Raw genomic sequence first — 21899 nt, forward strand, 5'->3', positions numbered from 1 at the left:
AATTAGTTTTTTTTACCAGAAATGAAAATAACTTCATCACATGCTCTTTTTTCAAAAAAGAATTGTGCTCCATTCTTTAATAATTAAATATAATTACCTTATAGATTATTTGAATTATTTTATATTTTTAATTATATGTAGTTCAGACTTTATGACTTCACTTGATTTATTCTGTTCTTTTTGTTTCTGCCTGCTAGGCATATAGTAACTATTGAGTAAAATTATTGTTTGATCATCATGGGTATCTGTTTTTTTATTGATAAAGGAAGAATGAATCTCTTTTTCTAAAATATCTTATGGAGGAGGGCAAATATTCTAATTGGAGAGATTTTACTGAGATTTTGGAATTTTTTTCTCTTTCTTTCTTTTTTTTTTCTTTTTGGGACACACCCGGTGATGCTCAGGGGTTACTCCTAGCTCTGCACTCAGGAATTACTCCTGGCAGTGCTTGGGGGACCATATTGGATGCTGGGAATTGAACCTGGGTTGGCCACATGCAGGGCAAACGCCCTACCCACTGTGTTATCGCTCCAGCCCTGGAATTTTTCAATATCTATATGTATGCTTGGAATTTTTCTATATTATCATGGAAACATAAAATGGTCTCGGGTATTTTCCAGTAGAGATAAGAGTTTAAGTCGCAGGGACACATGGTTCCTCTGTAGGTTCCTTTGCAGATAGGAAGCAGAAGTGGCACTGGCAAGAGATTATTATGAGAAGAACAAATGTATGAGTAATACGAAAAATATTAAAGTCAAATTATGCCTTAAATTTCAGTACTTGAACCTAAGCTTTTCTATACTTGGTACTCTGAAGAGGCAAAACAAACAATGGAATGTTCTGAGAGGGAGAAGGAGAGTGAAGGAGAAAAGTGGAGGATAGTTGAGAGAGAGAGAGACAGAGAGAGAGAGAGAGACAGAGACAGAGACAGACAGACAAATCTATACTGTTCTTAAAGACCAGTTTAATTGTATTGCTCTATTCTATTTCCAAGTTTTTATTCTTATTTTCTTTTGAATAATGTGACTTTGATTTTCTTTGGCTAGGTAGAATATAACCCATTATTAGCCTGTATTTGTCTTGCTTAGTTTGATTAGTGATAAAGGTAAAGGTAAAGGCCCTCCCGTTGATCGTCGATTTGCTCGAGCGGGCCCAGTAACGTCTCCATTGGAGACTTTGTTGTTACTGTGTCTGGCATATCGAATACTCTTGGTAGCTTGCCAGGCTCTCCGAGAGGGGCGGAGGAATCGAACTCGGGTCGGCCATGTTGGCCGCTTGTAAGGCGAACGCCCTACCCGCTGTGCTATCGCTCCAGCCAAAAACTTTACTAAAACTATTTAAAACATAGAGACTTCAGTTTTAATATTCATGGTAGCAGCTGATTTGGGGGGTGGCTGCCAGATAATGCTTCTAAAGACTGTAATAACTTTCTTAACCCTGGTGTCCCTTTTGATTGTGCTTGAATCATGAACTCAAGTTAGTATATACATACAAATGTTCTTGCTCTTCCCACAGAGAACCCAAAAGAGTGATCCTGGTAGCAAAAATTATACCCAATCTCTAGATTGTTGTTTCTAATATCATTCCCCAATAGCTCTTTGGGGGAAATACTCAGCTCTAGAACTGGAGTAGTAAATACAGTCTCTACTTAACATCACTGCAGATTCTTGGAAATGGCAACTATAAGCAGAAATTACATGTAGCCAGTTCAGTAACTGACAGAATTTTTTCTTATCAATATTACAACAAAATAGCATTGAACAAAACACCAATCAAAGATTGGTTGCATATAAATCTAGAAAACATTCCAGTGCCACAGCAAAAGCACTAAAACAAATCCACATTAATGTGGGTATGTTTAAGGGACACAGGATTTTGGTGAGTTTCTACTGCCCAAATTTGAAACAATTTGAACAATACAATAAGTAATATTGGATTGTAGCACAAAGCGTAATATAAATTTCTATGGATCCATGCAGTTATAAAATAAATCACGATCACGATCATCCTGTTGTTCGTCGATTGCCTCGAGCAGGCCCCAGTAACGTCTCCTTTGTCCTAGCCCTGTGATTTTAAAAAGTGCCATATTCAAGGCTCTTTCAGGGTTAGGAGAATGAGACCCATCATTGTTACTGGTATTTGGCATATTGGGTACGCCACGGGGAGTTTCCCAGACTCTGCCGTGTGGGCAGGTAGCATTCGGTAACCTGCCAGGTTGTCCAAAGTGAGAATGAGATAATAAGAAGTTGCGCGGCTGCGTGCTTCCAGGAGCTGGGTTTTATAGTCTCTGGGTCTAGAGACTATAAAATAAATGAGGAATTAAAAAAAAAGTAAGATTAATTTCCTATGGAGAAGAATTATATATGTAACTACTCTGCCTTCAAGGAGAGAAAGCTGAATTTTTCTCAGCCTATCAGCTGCACATAATTACTTCTTCCCAAAGAATTCACCACAGAAAGGAGAGGAGAGGAGAAGGAAGAAGCATAGAAGAACTCTAAAATACACTACATCAGCTATAGAGGCACCCAAAAAGATATACCCACAGTGGTATCCTGGAGAGGATCCTGGGACAGATTAAAAACGGGGTAAAAACTAGGGAAAATCTGGATGAAATCTGAGCTTAATTAGTAAATATGTATGACACTAATTTACTGAATATAACAGATTTATGACCCTTGTATACAAGATGGTAGTAATAAGGGAAACTGGGTGAAATATATACGGACTCTCTTTGCGTCTCAGTTTTTGTTGAAGGTCTAATAACTGGGTGGTTTCTGTCACTCCTGCAGTTTTGAGAGTGTTTGCTGCCTTGCTGAATCCACTTCTCTCTCAGACATCACTTTTGATGGCAATCCAATAGCTCAAGAGTCATGGTACAAACACACTATCCTTCAGAATATGATGCAGCTGCGCCAGCTGGACATGAAGAGAATCACGGTGAGAACTCTTTGCGCTTGCCATGAAGTTTTTCCAGGTTGTTTTCCTTAGTTTGGAGTAGGAGATAGGGGTACATATTGTTTGCTTGAAATACTTTTTAATTTTGATGAATTATGGATTATCTGTATATTTAAATTCTCCACTTTTTATTGATGTATCTTTAGTTCGCATTATAGAATTTCAGCAATATAATGCCTCTCTCTTATCAGTGTGCGTGTGTGTGTCTCTGTGTGTGTGTGTGTGTGTGTGTGTATATATATATATATACATATTTATATGACTTACAGCATTCACTATCAAAGCCACAGCACCACCACAGTACCTTAGAGGACCTTTCTTTTCATTCCTCTCACCCAGCCCCCTTTTTTTCCCAGTAATCTCCATAGTTTTCACTGGATCTAAAAGTTTGCTCATTTTTCGCTGTAGTTTCCTTATATTACACATGTGAGTGAAACTATCTGATAATTGTCCTTTACTTCCTTAATTATTCCTCAAGGTATAATTATCTTAAGTTTTATAATTTTTTGCTTTGATGGTACAATGTCATCTTTTGATGGCACAATGTCATCTTTTAAATAGCACAGTAGTAGTTCACTGAGTATATTTGCACCACAATCTTTCTACCTAGTCATCTGCTCATGGCATTTATATTGATTCATTGTTTTGTGTGTTGTGAACCATAGTTTCACATACAATTTGTGTTTTCATATCTTTCAGTTCAGTGCCTGGGAGTAATATGACAGGATGCACTGTTTTGCTTTACATATATATATATATATTTTTTTAAATTTTATTAGTGACTCACCATGAGGTACAAATACAGACTTACAAACTTTCATGCTTGCGTTTTAGTCATACAATGGTCAAGTACCCATCCCTCCACCAGTGCCCATTTTCCACCACCAATGGTCCCAGCATCCCTCCCACCACCCCCACCCTGTCCTCTCTACCCTACCCCGCCTCTGTGGCAGGGCTTCCCTTTTGCTCTCTCACTCCTTTTGGGTGTTGTGGTTTGCAAAGAGTTATTAAGTGGCCATCATGTTCAGTCTATAGTCTACTTTCAGCCCGCATCTCCCATCCCGAGCAGGCCCTCCTAACACCCTTTACTTGGTGGTCCCTTCTCTATCTGAGCTGCCTTCTCCCCCAGGATGTGAGTCTGGCTTCTAAGCTGTGGAGTAATCCTCCTAGTACTTATCTCTACTTTTTATATTTTTAAAATTTTTGATGTGTTGGAGTTGAACCCGGGTAGACACATGCTCTACCACTGACCTACATTCCCAACCCTTTTATTTGTTTTTTTAAATTCTTATTTTTTGTGAAATTGAGCATTTGCTCATGTGTCTTTGGGCCATCTGAGAGGTACCTTTTAAGGCTTTATGCTTGCTTTTTGATTGGGTTGATTATTTTCACAGGTACTCAGGCCTATTTTTGCTATTGTTGTTGTTAAGTTAGTAAGGTGTAGAATGGGCCAGTGGTATTCAACTTGTGTTGAAAGTGTGCAGGGGAATGGCTGCTTTGTGTTTCTGGCACTGACGGTACCCATGTTGTTAGAGGGAAGATCTGAGACTTGGCAGTCTGTCTTTTTTTTTTTTTTTCAATTTATTTATTGAATCACTGTGGGAAAGGTTACAAAGCTTTCAGGTTTAGGTCTCAGTCATGCAAATATCAAACACATTTCCCTTTACCAATACTTATTTTTTACCATGAAGAACCCCAGTAAGACCCCACCCCCCACCCCTCCCAGTCCCTGTGAGGCAGATGAATTCTAGTTAACACTCTGTCTGCTTTGATTAGACTCATTGTTTCATTAAAAGATTCACCACTATTATTTAGAGTTTACCCCCCCCCCCCCCCCCAAAATCAGACATGCTGAAAAAGCACTGTGAAGTGATTTGCTTTCTACAGCTGGGTTCAAGAATTAAATGTTGGTTTTGGATTTCTGCTATTTTACTTATTGACCCTGGAAGTATTTCTACTGAAAGTCAGATAGTTACGAAATTGATTTCTGTGCTCTGGAGTCGTGGCCGTGCTGGAGAGCCGCTCGCGGGGGGGGGCAACTGGTGACCTCGGTAGGGCGTGAAGGATGGACCGAAACGCCCCCCTTCCCATGAGGTTTTAGTCGCCCCCACACCCCCGGCTCATACCTGCTGTCCACAAGGCTCCCATGCGGCCGCCATCTTTCTTTCCAGGGAGGAAAGGGCGAATGGGGCAACACCCTTTCCCCTCCGGACAGACATGATGGCCTGGATTAACGCATAGTCCTTTCACTTTTCTGCTCCAAGCTGCTGGGTTCTGCATTAAGTCCTTGTGCTTCTGGGGCCGTGGCTGTGCTGGAGAGCCGCTCGCGGGGGGCAACTGGTGACCTCGGTAGGGCATGAAGGACGGACCGGAACGCCCCCCTTCCCATGAGGTTTTAGTCGCCCCCCCACACCCCCGGCTCATACCTGCTGTCCACAAGGCTCCCGTGTGGCCTCCATCTTTCTTTCCAGAGGGAGGAGGGCGGAAGGGAGCAACACCCTTTCCCCTCTGGGCAGGGCAGTCTGTCTTTTGTAAGCTCAACTTCTGATCAGAACGAGCCCATAGCATGGGGCCATGCTGTCCACATGGGTGCTTTGTTGTGCGTCTTGCCAGAGCCCTGGTCTGAATGGAGTTCTTTAGATCCTCCATATGGTGTCACCTGGGGCCAAGGATGTGTGTCTCCACATTGTTATTTTTCTCCCTTCCCCAAACCCCTGCCTGTGTCTCATTCCCTACACTGAAGCTTCTGGGTGATTCTCTCCTCCCGTCTTTTTGTTCAGTGAAGTATGAATCGCCTCCTTGTCCACCCTGGTGTAGTCTATATTGTGTTCTCAATGGCAAGGGATGCTTCAGTCTCACTCCCAGCTGTGGGAATCGCTCAGTATCACGTCATTATGGTTCATTGTTAGTTGTTCCTCTTGGGACTGAAGCAGGGCACTCCTTTAACACCATCTTTGTGACACTTTTCCTATATCTGGAGGTATTGACATGAACCCTGATCAAAATCAGACGTTCTATTGTTGGATAACACTGGGTTGTCCATGCTCCGAAGAAGCTTAAGGTTTATTGAGCCACTCCCACAACAGTGCAACTGAGGCACACCCAATTCCACCAGCCACTAATAATCCTAAATTGCTTTTCTTTTTCCCTTTATGTCATTTGTATGATTTATTTAGCAATGTCCTTATTGCGTAGACACAGGAAGACAGTTGATGCTATGCTATATAACATGGGAGTTAATTGACTCCAAAATAATATTTACTCCTGGGCATCCATATTTACTTGACTTAAGCTTCAATTGCCCTTAGTTCCTAGCACTCCAAGAGCAGGGTCCCAATGAGGGATTGATGGACCCAGGGCAAACTGTGAGCTACCCTGGCATGGAAATGGGCCAGGCCAAGTGCCATAATACTTAACTGTAAGTTAAAAGCATGGTCATGGCCAAACTCTGTCATGACCCCAAAAGAGGTGACGGAATAAGGATCTCGCTGGGTTAGGAAAGACTAACCTGGCCTGAGGACTGTGGTCTGGAATATATAGTGAGATGTTCCCAGGAAGCACCAAACTAAGCTTGATATATCTCTTACTGTGCTCTTACAAAACGATATTGCTAGGAATATTATAAGAAGTAAATTTACTATAACTTTTTAAATGGATTACTACCTGAGGAAAGAAGAAAGCAACATACCCTGGATGGAATCCTGCCCTTGGGCAGATCTCCTAATAATCTGGAGTAATCTCTCAAGATTTTGTCCTTGAGTTAATCTATGAAGGAATGGCCTTTTCCTGTATTTGTTGTTATGATAATGTTCAGCCCTGCTTTTGTATCCCCACCATACTTAATTGCTATATAACTATGCTGTAAGGGGCTAAGGGCAGAAGAGAAGACTTAAGAAGACAACTAGAGAAGACTTAGATAGAAAGATGAAGACTTGGGGAAAGAGAAGACAACAAGAGATTAAGAGAGTAGACTTGAGATAGAGGGCAACGACGTGAGAAGGAAAAGAGAAGGATGAAGACTTGTGACTGGAAGAGACTTGTGGCAGAGACTCCTGACGGACAGATACTTGTGGCTGGCAGAGAAACTTGGAGGAGGTAGAGTGGACTCTGGGAAGTAGATGCTGAGAAGGAGACAGTGAAGACTAGAGATACTGAAGACTAGATGTTGAGGGTGAGAAGATTGACGATGAGACACTGAAGACAAGGAGAACTGAGGCTTTGGAGACTTTGAGGTCTGTGAGGAGACTAGGATGATGGAACTCTGATGACTGGGACTACGGCCAAAACAACGACTAACACCACACCATAAAGGTTTTTCTCTATCTCTATCTCAACCAGCCTGGGGCCTTGTTCCTGTTTTGCTGGTTCCATTGCCCGTCCTTGGCCCATCGTCCGGCCTGGGGAGGTGGCTCTCGGTCCATTGAACACTCGGGTTCTGTGTGTCACCATCCGTCACCTCACCTATCCTTCGGGCCCACAGTCTTTACCTTTTATTGGAACTTAGACTCTATGATAACCCATTTTAGGTGGATATTTCATAGACTATTAGAGAACTAGTATGACAAAGGAATTTGCCTTCATTATCTTAGTGCATCCCAAATTTATTTGGTTATTTTATTTTCTCATCAGATACCTATTAGCAATTGCAATTTGATCATCTTGGATCTAGAAAAATATCTGAGCATCCACTTATTTTCTCATGTTTAGACCTTGCTATTTTAGAATCCGCTATTTCCCTTTGAGTGACCCACTAGATTTATTACTTGCCACTTGTTCACTGCAAAGTGTGGACAGCTTGCATTTCTGCCTAAGCAGTATTATGGAGATCCATGTGTCTCGCAAAGACCCGACAGTGTTGTGACTCCCTGAGCACTTGGGGTTCTGGGACTCTGTCTTTTTGTTCCAGAATGGAGATAGAGTTCTTCAACTACTGAGTTTCTTCAGATCTGTGCTCTCAGCACAGTTTCATACTTTTATTCTTATTTTTGTTTCTTTAGTTTCTTTCGTACTTTTATTTGCTTAGAAGTGAACTGAGATGAGGGAGGTAGAATTGAACTCGTGCATATAAATCAGTACTAAACATTTTATTTTTCATAGTGAATTTATGTTAGTTTTGTCACTCAACCAATTTGTATTCTTCAGGCAGAAACCATTTTCCAACACAGATGCAACTTTTTTGCATTTTTTGGGGGGGGGGTGGCAGAGGGGCCTATCTGGTGATGCTCAGATTACTTCTGGATCTGCACGGAAGAATTACTTCTGGTGGTGAACAGGGGACCATATGAGATGCTGAGGACTGAACCTGGGTTGGCCATGTGCAAGGCAAGTGCCCTACCCTCTGTAATGTCTCTCTGGTCCCTCACGTGTTTCCTTTTTTTCTCTATCTCATGCAGTACTGAAAATGTCAATAAAGACTGTGGATTTAGTAAAATTTAACCTGCTTCCAAGGCTTAAATAAATGAGGATAAAGCTGTGTATGATTATTGTCCTTGTACACTGCAGGAGCTGAGCTTATCTAGAAAGGAAATAAGGGAAGATCACCTAGGATAGAAATTGGGTCAGTTTTGCTAAATAAAAGTAAATAAATAAAATAAATAAAAAATAAAAAATAAACACTGTCCTACCAGCTGTTCTCCTGCTGTATAATTTTATTTTTATTTATTTCTTTATTTGCTTTTTGGGCCACACCCAGCGATGCACAGGGGTGACTCCTGGTTCATGCACTCAGGAATTACTCCTGGCCATGCTCGGGGAACCATATGGGATGCTGGGAATCGAACCCGGGTTGGACTGTGTGCAAGGCAAATGCCCTACCTGCTCTGCTACCACTCCAGCCCCTCCTGTGTAATTTTAGAGATTAGGTTTTAAAAATGGAAACAATCTTAAAGTAAAAAGCACTCTTAGTATAGTACAGGAAAGTATTTTCTCTTCAATTATTTGAAAGAAGGTGGCAAACTTTATTTCCCAACAACTTTCAGCATTCTAGTATGAGTTCCTGCAATTAAACACATTCTTTTCTATTAATACAACAACAAAAAATGGGAAATAAACATTGAAATTTTATACCACTAATTAATGACATTCATTATAGCAGAATGATCTGGCTTGGAATCATACATGTGGATGATTTTTGTCGTCACATCTCTGTCATGGCCACTTTTCGGGAATGTTTTTCCTCAGTCTTTCCTTGATTTTGATAACACCAACATTTATGAAGATTGGAGATCTTACAGAATGACCCTAAATTTAGTTTTTTTTAATGGTTCCTAAAGATTAATTTTAACTTAGATTTTTGGTACAAATATCAAAGAAGTCATTTTTTATTTGAATTGATTTTTTTGCATTCTATGAAGTGATATGTAATTTATATTCATCACTTTATTGATGATGTTCACTTTGAAATGGTATCTGCCAGACTTTTCCGCACAAAGTTGTTCTATTCCTTTGTAACCCCATTCCATCTAAAAACATCTATTTCATATAAGTATAGACTTGTGGTATTTAATCTCATACCTTTTAAATAACTTTTCTAACTTGAGATGGAAGGAATCTTAATTTTCAAAAGAATTTTATGATGGGTCACTCATCAGCTAACTTCCTTTTTTGGGGTAAAGTTGGTTTTGGAATTCAGTCATATCCATTGATATATATATATATATATATATATATATATATATAAAACACCTTTATATACTTATATGCTGTTTTGCTGGCAGTCACAGAATTGAGAAGCAGTTGCTAATGAAATTGTATGGTTTGTATTTCTAAAATATTCACCATCTATCTATCTATCTATCTATCTATCTATCTATAACATTTGTGACATCTATTCTACGATTTTTTTCTCTTTAAAAATATCTTAGGGCTAGAGAGATAACTCAGTGGGCTGAGTCCCTGTTGTGCATGCAGAGAACCTGGTCCAAGCCTTCAATTATGTAGTCCTCTAAGTACTCCCATGAGCATAAAGTAGGGAGTAGTGCTCAAGCACTGACTGACGGGTGTAGCCCCCAAACCAAAAAAAATAAAAAATAAAAACGTAAAGATACTTTGATTACAAGTCTCACAATTTGTTATGAGATGTTACTGGTTCCCGCTCCAGCAAATCAATGAACAATGGGAGGACAGTGATAATGACAGTGACAGTGACTTTGGTTAAATTTGTTTTGTGTTAGGAGTGGTACTCAGGGCTTACTCCTGGATTGGGCTCAGGAATCACACCTGATGTGGGTCAGGGAACCATGTTGAGTGCCAGGAATCAAACCTCGGTCAGCCACGTGCCCTCTGTAATCTCTCTGACCCCATCTTGATTAAATTTATATGCAGTTTATCATCATAACCTTTTAGCAGGCATACATTTCACAAATAATCAAGTCCATGAACTAGAACTGTGGGTCCTAAACTGTGCTAGAGATACTGAAGTAAACTCAAAGGATGTTGGATTGTTTTTAACTTTCCAGAGAAATATATTGACGTTTGATATCTAGGAGACATTGGGAAAACTACTAGCTTGAGATGAATCAACATTAGCTAACATTATATTGCCCTCTACAATATTGCCCGCTACAGCACAGCGGAAGGGCGCGTGCCTTGTACGCAGCCAGCCTGGCCGAGCTGGGTTCGATTCCTCCGCCCTCTTCTTGGAGAGCCCGGCCAGCTACCGAGAGTATCTCGCCCACACGGCAAAGCCTGGCAAGCTCCCTGCGACATATTCGATATGCCAAACACAGTAACAGTAACAACTGTTATCATAACTTTATAGTGTTATGATGTATAAACAAATACCATGCCAAAAAATGTTCAGAACAGGAAATGAGTATGCAGTGCCTAACCTAATAGCCGTATTTTAGAACTTGTTTAATGCACTGCAGTGCACACATTCTATTAGTAAGTATTCATGATCCTTTAAGACTCATTTAAAGGATATTTTTTCAAATTACAAAGTATTAATTTTCAATTGGCTACTAAGAATATGAATACTTATTAAGTTATTTTCTGAGTACTTAATAAACAGGAAAGGACAGGTAGTACATGCATTAAGGCACTTGCCTTCCATGTGCTTACCCCATGGTACCACATGGTCCCCCAAGCACCTCCAGCTGCTGCCCTGATGGCCCTCAAGTCGGCAGGTGTGAGCCAACCAAAAATAACATATCTCTCCCCAAAATAATAACTTAGAAAACAGAGCTGTGACAATCTTTATTTTGACCAAGAGAGGTATATTAAAAAATTATTAAAGTACTCTTTAATAATTTTTAAATTTAATAATTTAAAAATAATTTTAAATATTTTTAAGATATTAAAAAATTCTCGAAGTACTCCTAGACACGTTGACACTTAGGTGTCTTAGACACTCTTAGACACCTCAGGCTTAAGAGATAAGATTAGCATCATAATTTGTGTCCTCGAATTACTGAGAATCTAGCTCACAGGCTTGTGAACTTGCTTGATTGATATCAAGCCAGAAGGTAGTAAAAAATGACAAGTTCGGCAGATATGCTAGATCCATAGCTATGTATTATGGATACTCACACACAAAGCTGATCACTTCTCCTACCTCTGTTGGAGGCACAGAACGACTTACAGAGGATGAAACACCTGACGTCAGATGTGAAGAATGGCAGAGAGAGGTGTATTCACGGAGGGTTCCAGGGAAAGAGGGTGCACAAAGCAGAAGGGCGCCGAGGGAATATGGCAGCAAATTGCAGTTTAGCATGGCTGACTGTTGCGTGAATGTGGGTGAGATTGGGAGGGAAAATTATGTCTGGCAGGTAAGGGCAAGGGCATGAAGAACATTTTGTGAGATAATGAGAAGCTTAGTTTCATCTTGCATATAAAAGAATGTTCCTGTAAGGCTTAAGAGCATTACATTATATTTACCCATGTAAAAGACATTCTGGGTAGCAGCCCAGAGGATGAATGGAGGTGAGTAGCATAGTGATGAACCAAGAAGCAGGTTGATTGATTATAGACTAAGAACTTCTGGAGTTCTGATCCAGAGGAAAGACAGGACCTAATATGATGACAGGGATAATAAGAGTTTCTCATGTCAATTCCTATTTTATTTTTCATTAGCTTTTTAAGAAACTGGAGTGATAGCACAGTGGATAGGGTGTTTGCCTTGCACGTGGCCGACCCGGGTTCGATTCCTTCGTCCCTCTTGGAGAGCCCAGCAAGTTACCAAGAGTATCCCGCCCGCATGGCAGAGCCTGGCAAGCTTCCTGTGGTATATTTGATATGCCAAAAACAGTACCAACAAGTCTCACAATGGAGACTTTACTGGTGCACACTCGAGCAAATTGACGAGCAACGTGAGGACAGTGCTACAGTGCTACAATGCTTGTTAAGAAACATGGCTTTTAGTCATCAAGAGTGAAATACAGCACAGTCTGGAGATGGTCCAGCAGTCAGGGCACATGCCTAACATGCAACCAGCTTGGGTTTCATCTCAGCATCTCTTGGCCCCCCGAGCATCATGGAGTGTAGCTCTGGAGCCCCCAAGCATTGCTGTGTGTGACCTTGGAGGCTCCTGAAGTACCTCCAGCATGGCCCTCGCACTCCTTGAGCTCAGTATCACACATCCTTGGGTCTGTATTGAACTGCTCGCCCAGTTCAGGCATCCAGGATGGTGGGGCACTGCTTGGAGCCACCCCCATCAAAGAGTGGATAGAGGTAGTACTAATAAGATAAAATTGAAACCTAGGATTGTTGAATAAATAAATTTGAATCAGAATTCCCATACAACAACTTTGCATTTTGTAAAGGGCTGGAGTATAATAATTTAGGCATTGGGGGCTATACAATCTCTATTATTTTAAAACTAATCTGCTCTCTCATGAAAACAGGAGGGGAAAATATGTGAAAAAGTGATCATGACCCAGTTTCAATAAAACTATTTGGAAAAGCAATTGGTAGCATGAATTTGACCTGTAGGGCAGTCCTTGTAGCACATAGATTGCTAGTCCATTAAAAGTTATATCTGAGGACCAGTGTAGAATAATAGAGTAGCTGAAAAGTAATATCAGCTCATTTGTCTGTTAATAACAAAGAAATATATGTGTACAGTTTATGTAGCAAGCTTAATGCTGATTATGAAAAAAACTGAACTGCATTAAGAGATGAATTGTGAGTAATTAAGCAACCAGTCACTAGGATTACTAGTTTTAGTTTGTGATCACTGAAAACAAGTCAGGCCCACCCAAAATTGATTTGATATTTTAGGTATTGTAAATATATCCTCTCTGAGTAGTGCTGTACATAGTTACAGTTTTGTATTTAAGCAAAGCATTTGACAGAGACTGTTAGGCTAGTTCTTTGAGTAATTGTATGGTGACACAGGTAAGTAGATTTGTGATTCAGTGGCACCGGAAGTACACTGGATTAATGTTGGCCTAGAGAGAAATTTGTATTGGCATTTCATGAGGCTCTTTCCTTGGGCCCAATCTACTGAATTTTTTTTTATGTTTTATATAAACAAATGTTTTATTATATAAAGGCATATATGCTGGCACATAAAATCTAACACTTTTAATAATTTCCAATTGCTATTACTTTTATTTGAATTATTATTACACATTTTTCATAGAGGCATTGTGGTCTGCCTCATGAGCAGGGGGAGAAGGCAGCTGGAATACAGAAGGGATCACTAAGAAAATGATGGTTGGAGGGATCGGTTGGGATAGGAGATATGTGCCGAAAGTAGATAAGGTACCAAATATGATAACCTCTCATTAACTGTGTTACAAACCATAATGCCCCAAAGTAGAGAGAGAGAGTATGGGGAATATTGTCTGCCATGGAGGCAGTGGGAGGGTAGGAAAGGAGGGGCATACTGGGGAGATTGGTGGTGGGGAATGTGCACTGGTGCAGGGATGGGTGTTTATCATTGTGTGATTGTAACTCACTCTACTGAATATTTTTGATGAATAAATATATCACAGTTTTATTTGGGCATGATAAAAATTGGAGATGTTAGAGATGCTGCATTAAATAAGAATCTAAAAACTTGTTCAATAATATAGAATGAGGTATGGCAAAACACAGCCTATGGTTCAAAACTATTCTGCAGCCTCCTTCTGTAGAACTCTCAAGCTCAGAGTGCCTTTTTTTTAATTTTGAAAACATTGTAGGAAAAATAATAGTAAAGAATATGTAGTCAAGATTTTTGGGGTCTCCTTAAGGGTCACAGATTTACTATCTGCCTCAATGCAGAAAAAATTTGCTGACCTTCTATCTAGCAAATGAAGAAGAATTTAACAAGATAGAAATATAGGAATTGAAAATCCTGACTTCATAGCAACAAACAAAAACAATTCTTAGCCCAAATGTTATGGGTTATGAGACACATGTTATGAGACAGTATCATGCATGAAAAAGACTTACATTGAAAGTGCTATGTTCATTTTATGATAATGTAATTGTTAGATGTTTATATGATTTAGAACAATGTTTATAGAAATAGTGAATTTAGAAAAATGGGGACAATGCCCATTTCCTTTTATCCTTTGTCAGACTACATCTGAATTATTAGTTTTAAAAGAGTGATGACAAATTGTGTCTGTAGAGATCCTGGCATGATTAACTGACAGGAGAAAATACAAGGATGGCAGTACAATAGTCTTCAAATACTGTTACAGCTAGAGAGGGTTTGGGAGAAAACACACTTTGGGAGGGGTAGAACAAAGACCGTTGTATACATAATTCTGAGAGACAATTTTCTCTCTTTTATTTTTAAAATATATTTTGTAAATGCAGGCACTATGCTGTTTTTGAAATAGACAGTTTCTAAAATATTCTCTGTAAAATAAGATTGAGTGAAAAAATATGGACTGTTTTTCTAAACAGATTGTCATTTAAAAATCTTAAGTATTTAATGTAGTAAAGGAAAACTGCTTTTCATAACCGCCCCAATAATGGGTTTTAAAACCCACATTGTCATTTATTTTTAAAAGTTCTCTTAATAAATTGTTGCCTCTCTTTGTACCATTATTTGTTTTGGAGCAAAATCTCTTCTTATATAATATAGGCATTGTTTTAGAGCCTTAATGATCTGCTAACATAAGATAATGTAGGTTATGAAATACCTACTAAATTAATCCACTTCTTAATATGTATTGGGTATTAATGACAGACTAAAATAAGGGAAAATTTATTTTCTAGGTCCCTTTCTTTATTACATAAAGGAGATGTGGCTTTTTTCCCAGAAATTGCTATCATGAAGATGCCAGAATTTTCTAGTTTTTTCCTTTTCACCAACAGATTTGTAGCTAATCTTTGCCAGTAGAGGTTTACTTTTGTTTAGCGTTTATTTATCCTATATTGATTGGGGCCGAAATAAAATCATCAGTGAATAGATTCCTTAAAATACTCAACATTTGAATTGACTTGGCATACGTTCAGTTTTCTAGGTTAGTGTTCCTTTTAAAATTCTGCTGCCTTTAATAGAAGCTCAAATTCTCCCTGAATGTATGATGAAATCATCTTGTAAGCATGTGTAGGACGTGATCCATACACTTTCCAGTACTATTTGAAATTGGCTACTTGAATAACCAGTCTGTTTCTGGTTCACATTTCATAGATGAGTGAACAATTGAACACCAATGTATTTTTTTATTTAACTTCTGAAATGTATTTCACTCAGTATCAAATCAGTATTTACTGAACAAAAGAATTTAATCTCCTACTTTAAGAGTCTAAGAGTCAACATTCTGAATTTTCTTAGTTTATTTCTTCTTGTTACTTTAATTCAGTCTTGAAATATTAAGAATAACTATTTCTTATACTCTAAAGACACTTTAAATTTATATTTAAAAATTATCAAAATTTATATTTAAAAAACCACATTCCTTTCAACAATTAAATTATGTGGCAGTTTATTATTGACTTTTTACCTCACCTTTTGATCTCTCTGAACTCGGTTAAATGCATTTAAACAGAGCCTTATTATGAAAAACTGTTGCAAATTCTCACAAGAAGTGTCTTCTGATCCTGATCCTGGCTTTGTCCCCAGCTCTGTGACCTTGAACAATGACGAAACTTCTCAGAGAATTCATTTATTTATTTCTAAATAAATCGGAATTGATCTAAAACAAGTTGGAATCCTGTAGTTCCTTTTAAACTTGGTGATGGTTTCTCTTCGTGCATTAAAAAATAGGTCTTGGAGCTAGGCAAGTAGCTCAGGTACTAGAGCATAATTTGCATGTATGAAGCCCTGAGTTTGATCCTGGGCACCACAGAGCCCCCTGATGCAGCCAGGAATCACACTGGTGATCTCTGAAACCTCCTGAAGAAGAACCTCCCACCCCAGCCAGCACTGCTGGGTTTGATTCTCACAATAAATTAGATATGGGGTCAGGTCTTTTATTTTTTTCTGAAGCATTGATAATAGCTCACCCCCTACAGTACATTTTTATAACATCTTTGACTTTCCTTAATTTATATAGACACAGCATATATACTGATTCATATATACTTAACTCATATAAATAGCATATATACTGATTCATAAGTATATAATTCATATAAATACAGCATTTATATGGATCAAATAGGCCAGATTATGTTGTGAAAACTCTTTATTTCATATGATCTGGGTATTTCACTCAAATGATCTTCATTTCAACACCCAGGCATTCAAAATGTATACGCTGGAGTTTTGTAGATTCGATAGCAGAGTTGAGAGAGAATAGCTGAAGAGCTGTATCATATCTGTCTTTGAAAGCTTCTACCCAGTTGTAAACATGTAAACTTTTGTGCATATGTCCTTGGCCCAGCACCTAACTTCAAGGGAGCAAAAGTGTTGCCTCACTTGGTGAGCTGGATGTGGGAAGACACAGAAGTATTTAGTCAAAAGCCCCTCAGAGGAGCCAACGTGTTTCAAATTAAGTGTTGACTTCTAGCACTAAATTTGTTGAGGGATCTTGACAGTCATATCAAAGGTCTAAGCCTATCATTTGATTTTGTAATTCCACCTTTCTAAAAATGTTAAATAGATAAACATATATTTATGATTTATTATTTAAATATTTACTGAAAAAGTAATTCACTATGTGTGTGGAGCTCATGTAGTTACATATTTTCATGCAGCTATTTGGGGCTGAAGAGGGAAAAGATGGAGCCAGAGAAGAATAAAGTGAAATTAATTAGATGCTGTGGTGAGTGGTATACAGCACTAGGAGGGCATCTGGGAAAATCTCCTCAGCTATGTATAATCTGCTGTTCGTACCCCCTCTGTTGAATTTTCAATTTCAGGGGGATTTTTTGGTCATTTCAGGTTCTCCACACATGCGAAGTCATATTTTCAAGTTTCCTATTTCAGAAACGATTTTAAGCTTATTTTTCATGAAGAAGTTGATTTTAAAATTGTCACATCAGTTTGGATGCTTACAAAGCTTTTGTTAATAAAATTTTCAATTACCTAATTATAATTTACTCCACAAAATTTGGCAGTCTTCAAGGGAAATAATGTTCCAAATTGCACATATAGTTGTGTCATAAAATAATATTTGCTCATAATGAGTATTGCATGGAGATACAAAAATGATAAGTTTTGATTTGGGGTATAAGGATTATTAATGATTAAAAAAAATTTTCTAAACTGTAGCATTATCAGAGCTTTAAAAATTTAAGAAACTATATTGGCCAAATTGACTTAAAAACTGTAGAAATGATGATATTAATGGAGAATTGCTGATTAATATATACAGAGATTTTAATTTTTTTCACTCTCATTGCATCATTTAGCAAATGAAAATTGTTCTAAGTATCATTTAAATCCATTTTCTCTTCAAAAGTTTGTTAGTTAAATAGAAAATTTTAAAAGTATTTCTGTGTGGCATTCAGTTGCTTGGAGTAAATGATAAAATCTGCCTCCCCCCCCCCCTTTTTTTTTCTTGTTTTATTTTTTGTTTGTTTCTTGATTTACTTAAGTTCACCTTACTCCCAGCATATGTAGAATTTTAAAATGTACCATTTTTATAGAATCAGGAAGGAAAGAAAAACATGCTTTTATTTAGTTTTAGTTTTTGCACAGCCACAAGTGTAGCCATGCACTCCAGGAATTCTAAAATTTTAAATACAGCTATACAGCTAAAGCTAATTTAATTTTTTTAACTGGATGGTGAGCAATAGCACAGCAGGTAGGGCTTTTGCCTTGCATGCAGCCGACCCCAGTTCAGTTCCTCTGTCCCGCTCGGAGAGCCTGGCAAGCTAGTGAGAGTGTCCTGCCTCCCTGTAGCATATTTGATATGCCAAAAACAATAACAACAAGTCTCACAATGGAGACGTTACTGGTGCCTGCTTGAGCAAATCGATGAACAATGGGAGGACAGTGCTGCAGTGCTAGCGTTAGGTTTTGGGCCACACCTGGCAGTACTCAGGGGTTACCCCTAACTCTGGACTCCTGGAATGTTCAGGGCAACATATGGGATGCCAGGGATCAGATATGAACCTGGGTTGGCCGTGTGCCAGGTTATAGTTATAGTCTAAGGATACTCAGTTCCCAGCATGTTCAGTTGCCCATTGCTAAGCCTTCAGCCTCCTGTACCCCAGAGTCATGAGCTTGAATAATTGAATTTCTGGCCCCAAGAACATATTTTTTTGAGATTCTATTTTCTATTTCAAAGTAGTATTTTCTATTTGCAAGTAGTATGTGTATTACAAAGTAAACCAGAGAACTAGAATGAGTGATACTTAACATAGAAGGTTAAATAGGGCCAGAGAGAGAGTACGGGGATTAAGGCATATGTCTTGTACGTAGCTGACCCTGGTTCAATCCCTGAGTGACCCCAAGCAGCGAACAAGGAGTAGCCTCCAGCACTGAGGGTGCAGGCCAACCCCCCACCCAAAGGTTAAATAATAACATGTTTTTTTTTCTAAATTTATTTTAGGAAGAAGAAAGGCGTATGGCATCTGTTGTAGCCAAAAAGGAGGAAGAGAAAAAGCGGGAGAGTCATAAGCAATCCTTGCTTAAGGTACTTTTATCTGTATGTTTGCTGAAGCTAGAAAAGTGATCTTCAAACTTTGGAAAGTATTCAGTCCGATCAGTAAATTGTAGTTCTTTTGATGCTGTTATCTTTAAATAAAAGTATACTTCTGGAATTTAAAACAAAAAAGACAAAAATAAGCATATCTGGTCCTTAATTTTAGAGTCAGTGATAGTACAACTAGTAGGGTGTTTGCATTGCAAGTGGCTGACTAAGTTTTGATTTCTGGCACCCCATATGATACCCCAAGCCCCACCAGGAGTGATCACTGAGTACAGAGCTAGGAATAATCCCAAAACACTGCTGGGTATGCCCACCACCGCCCCCCGTCCCCCCACCACCAAGAAAAGAACTTTGTTAAAAAGTTTATTTTTTTTAATTGGTACATTAGCTTGTATATGCACATCCTCATGACATGTATACTCTCTGTGATCAATTACCATCTTAATTTACATATTTTAAGCTCTGTTATGTAGGGTTTTTTTTTTCTTGAGCTGAGTTATAATTGACATCTCTGTCACTGTCACTGTCCTTCTGTTGGATTTGCTTGAGCAGGCCCAGTAGCATATCTATTGTGACAATTGTTACTGTGTCTGGCATATCGAATACGTCACGGGGAGCTTGCCAGGCTCTGCCGTGTGGGCGAGATACTCTCGGTAGCTTGCCGGGCTCTCCGAGAGGGGCGGAGGAATCGAACTCGGGTCGGCCATGTTGGCCGCGTGTAAGGCGAACGCCCTACCCGCTGTGCTACAATCCACACTTTCACTGCTGAGGATGCCGAAGCTACCAGGGGGTTCTGGAGGCCTCCAGGGTGGGACCAAAAATTCAAACTTGTGATTTTGGGGCACAGGAAGCTGAAGCTTAGCAATGGGCGATGGAGCATGCTGGTACTGACCACCCTTACTAGATGACTAGCCTCTCTGGTACTCTGCTGTGCAATCAGCTGCTGTACCATGACTGAGGCCCCACTGGGATTGTGCCTCTTGTTAGACAAAGCCCCTATCACAACCTAAAGCACCAGAGTGGAAAATGGCTTGTAAGGGAGCTTTTTCCCTTTCCACTGAGGGCTCCTTTGTACCTTGAGAATCACCCTCCCGGATCCATCGGAGTGCTATTAAAACTGCAGCTCTAGTCTGCTCCCCCGGTCTCTGTACTGCCATGAAAGATTTGAGCCATGAAACCTACAGGCCAGGACTAGAACTGAGCTTGATAACTTGAAGTCACTGGGAAAGCACAGACGGAACATGTGTTTAGGAGAGGGTGGTGCAGGGTCTCTGCTCACTCCCCCTCCGCATGGCTCCAGCAGCCACTTGGGGGGCCTGAATCCTGCCACTACAGTAGCAACCTTTCTGCTTTTCATTGTCTCAGTTTCAGTCTGTGTTGGAACTAGATCTCAGCCGTCTAAACAGATGCAGAAGTGTCCATGTGTAAAGCAACAGGTAACGGTGTCCCGCTGAAATAATCTGGGTTATATCCTGTAGCCTATAAATCTGTTTAGGTCTACACAGCAAACTAAGGGAAGAGCTGTGCAACTCAACACATGTAAGTTTAATAAACAAGCAATAAATGAGGAGAAAGGGGTTTGCTACAAATATTAGAGTGAAATAAACACCTTGGGAAAAGTGCACATGTAATGGACCTGGTTAACTTGTCTAAAGTTGTCTTCAGACAACAGTTATGTAGATGAAATAAGAATAATAATTCACAGACAAGAGGAGATTTATAACAGAGAAAGGACAGAAGATTTATAACAGAAAGACAGAGAAACTTATGAAACTTTGAACAACAGACAATACTGAGCTAAAGAATATATCAGACACTTAACAGTTAGTAGGAAAACAGTTATAGAGTTGATGAGCTGGAAAGTATGGGAGCCTAAAACATCTGACAATAAAAGGAAATGGGAAAAAAAGAGTTGTAAATGTGAAAATGGTGTATCATAGGGGTTCCAGAAGGAGCATAGAGAAAGAGACAGTATTTGAAGAAATAATATTTGATACTTTATCTAACTTTGGGAAGGAATTCAACATAAAAGTAGTTCAAACTGGTCTAAACAAAGTTAATGCAGATATGTAACAAAATATGTTTAGAGTGTTAAAAATCTAATAACAAAACTATAGATATCTAGAGAAAAATGAATTACATATGTAGGAATTCTTATAAGAAAACCCACTGAACTTCTCACAGAAAATATAAGAAAATGGCATAAGGTAATCACATTCTTAGGAGGATTTTTCAACTGAGAATATTGCCTTTGCCTTTGAAAAGAACTGAAGAAATGGGGGCTGGAGCGATAGCACAGCGGGTAGGGCGCAGGCCGATCTGGGTTCGATTCCCAGCATCCCATATGGTCCCTCGAGCACCTCCAGGAGTAATTCCTGAGTGCAGAGCCAGGAGTAGCCCAGGTGTATCGCTGGGTGTCACCCAAAAAGAAAAAAAACAGGAAAAAATGCCAGGTGTTTTTTTTTTTTTTTAAGAAGAGTAAAAAGTTATACAACTAAAAAAAAATTCAAGCAAATCATCCAACTAGAAAGACTTTAAGAATATTAAAAAAAGACTCATAAGAAGAGCCCAAATCCCTGCAGGCTGTCAGAAACCAGTGACATGGAATGCTGGCCAATGCCTGCCCCTGCCCTGCCAACCCTCCTCAGCCAGGAGCAGCTTTCCCTGACACTGGAGCCAAGATCCCTGCGTGTTGCTAGACAAACAGCAAGGAACTGTGAACAAGGCTTGTCCCACCCACCGACTCTTGGCCAATTACTTCTCTCACTGCCACCAAGCATTCCAAACCCCTGTGGGCTACCAGACCAGTGAAGGAATGCAACAGAAGCCTACCTTCATCCTCCTCTGTTTGCAGGCAGGTGATGCTCCCAGACTCCCAGAGCAGCCAGTGCCCTACCCTGCAGCTGCAACAAAAGGGGTCTCTACAGTACCACAACTAGATAGAGAGCTGAACTACAATGA

At 39.4% G+C, this 21899-nt stretch overlaps 1 protein-coding gene across 1 annotated transcript in view; it reads left to right on the plus strand.

Moving 5' to 3' along the window:
• Window positions 1–21899, plus strand: part of LOC130042762 (leucine-rich repeat-containing protein 49) — a gene marked incomplete at its 3' end in the record, with an annotated part of 83762 nt that overhangs the window by 58940 nt on the left and 2923 nt on the right. The window contains exons 9-10 of the mRNA XM_056134953.1: window positions 2790–2937; window positions 18840–18923. Of these exons, the coding sequence (XP_055990928.1) occupies window positions 2790–2937; window positions 18840–18923 (232 nt within the window). The remainder of the gene's footprint in view (window positions 1–2789; window positions 2938–18839; window positions 18924–21899) is intronic.

Source organism: Sorex fumeus, unplaced genomic scaffold (assembly GCF_029834395.1).
Source record: "Sorex fumeus unplaced genomic scaffold, SorFum_2.1 ptg000109l, whole genome shotgun sequence".
Classification (NCBI taxonomy): domain Eukaryota; kingdom Metazoa; phylum Chordata; class Mammalia; order Eulipotyphla; family Soricidae; genus Sorex; species Sorex fumeus.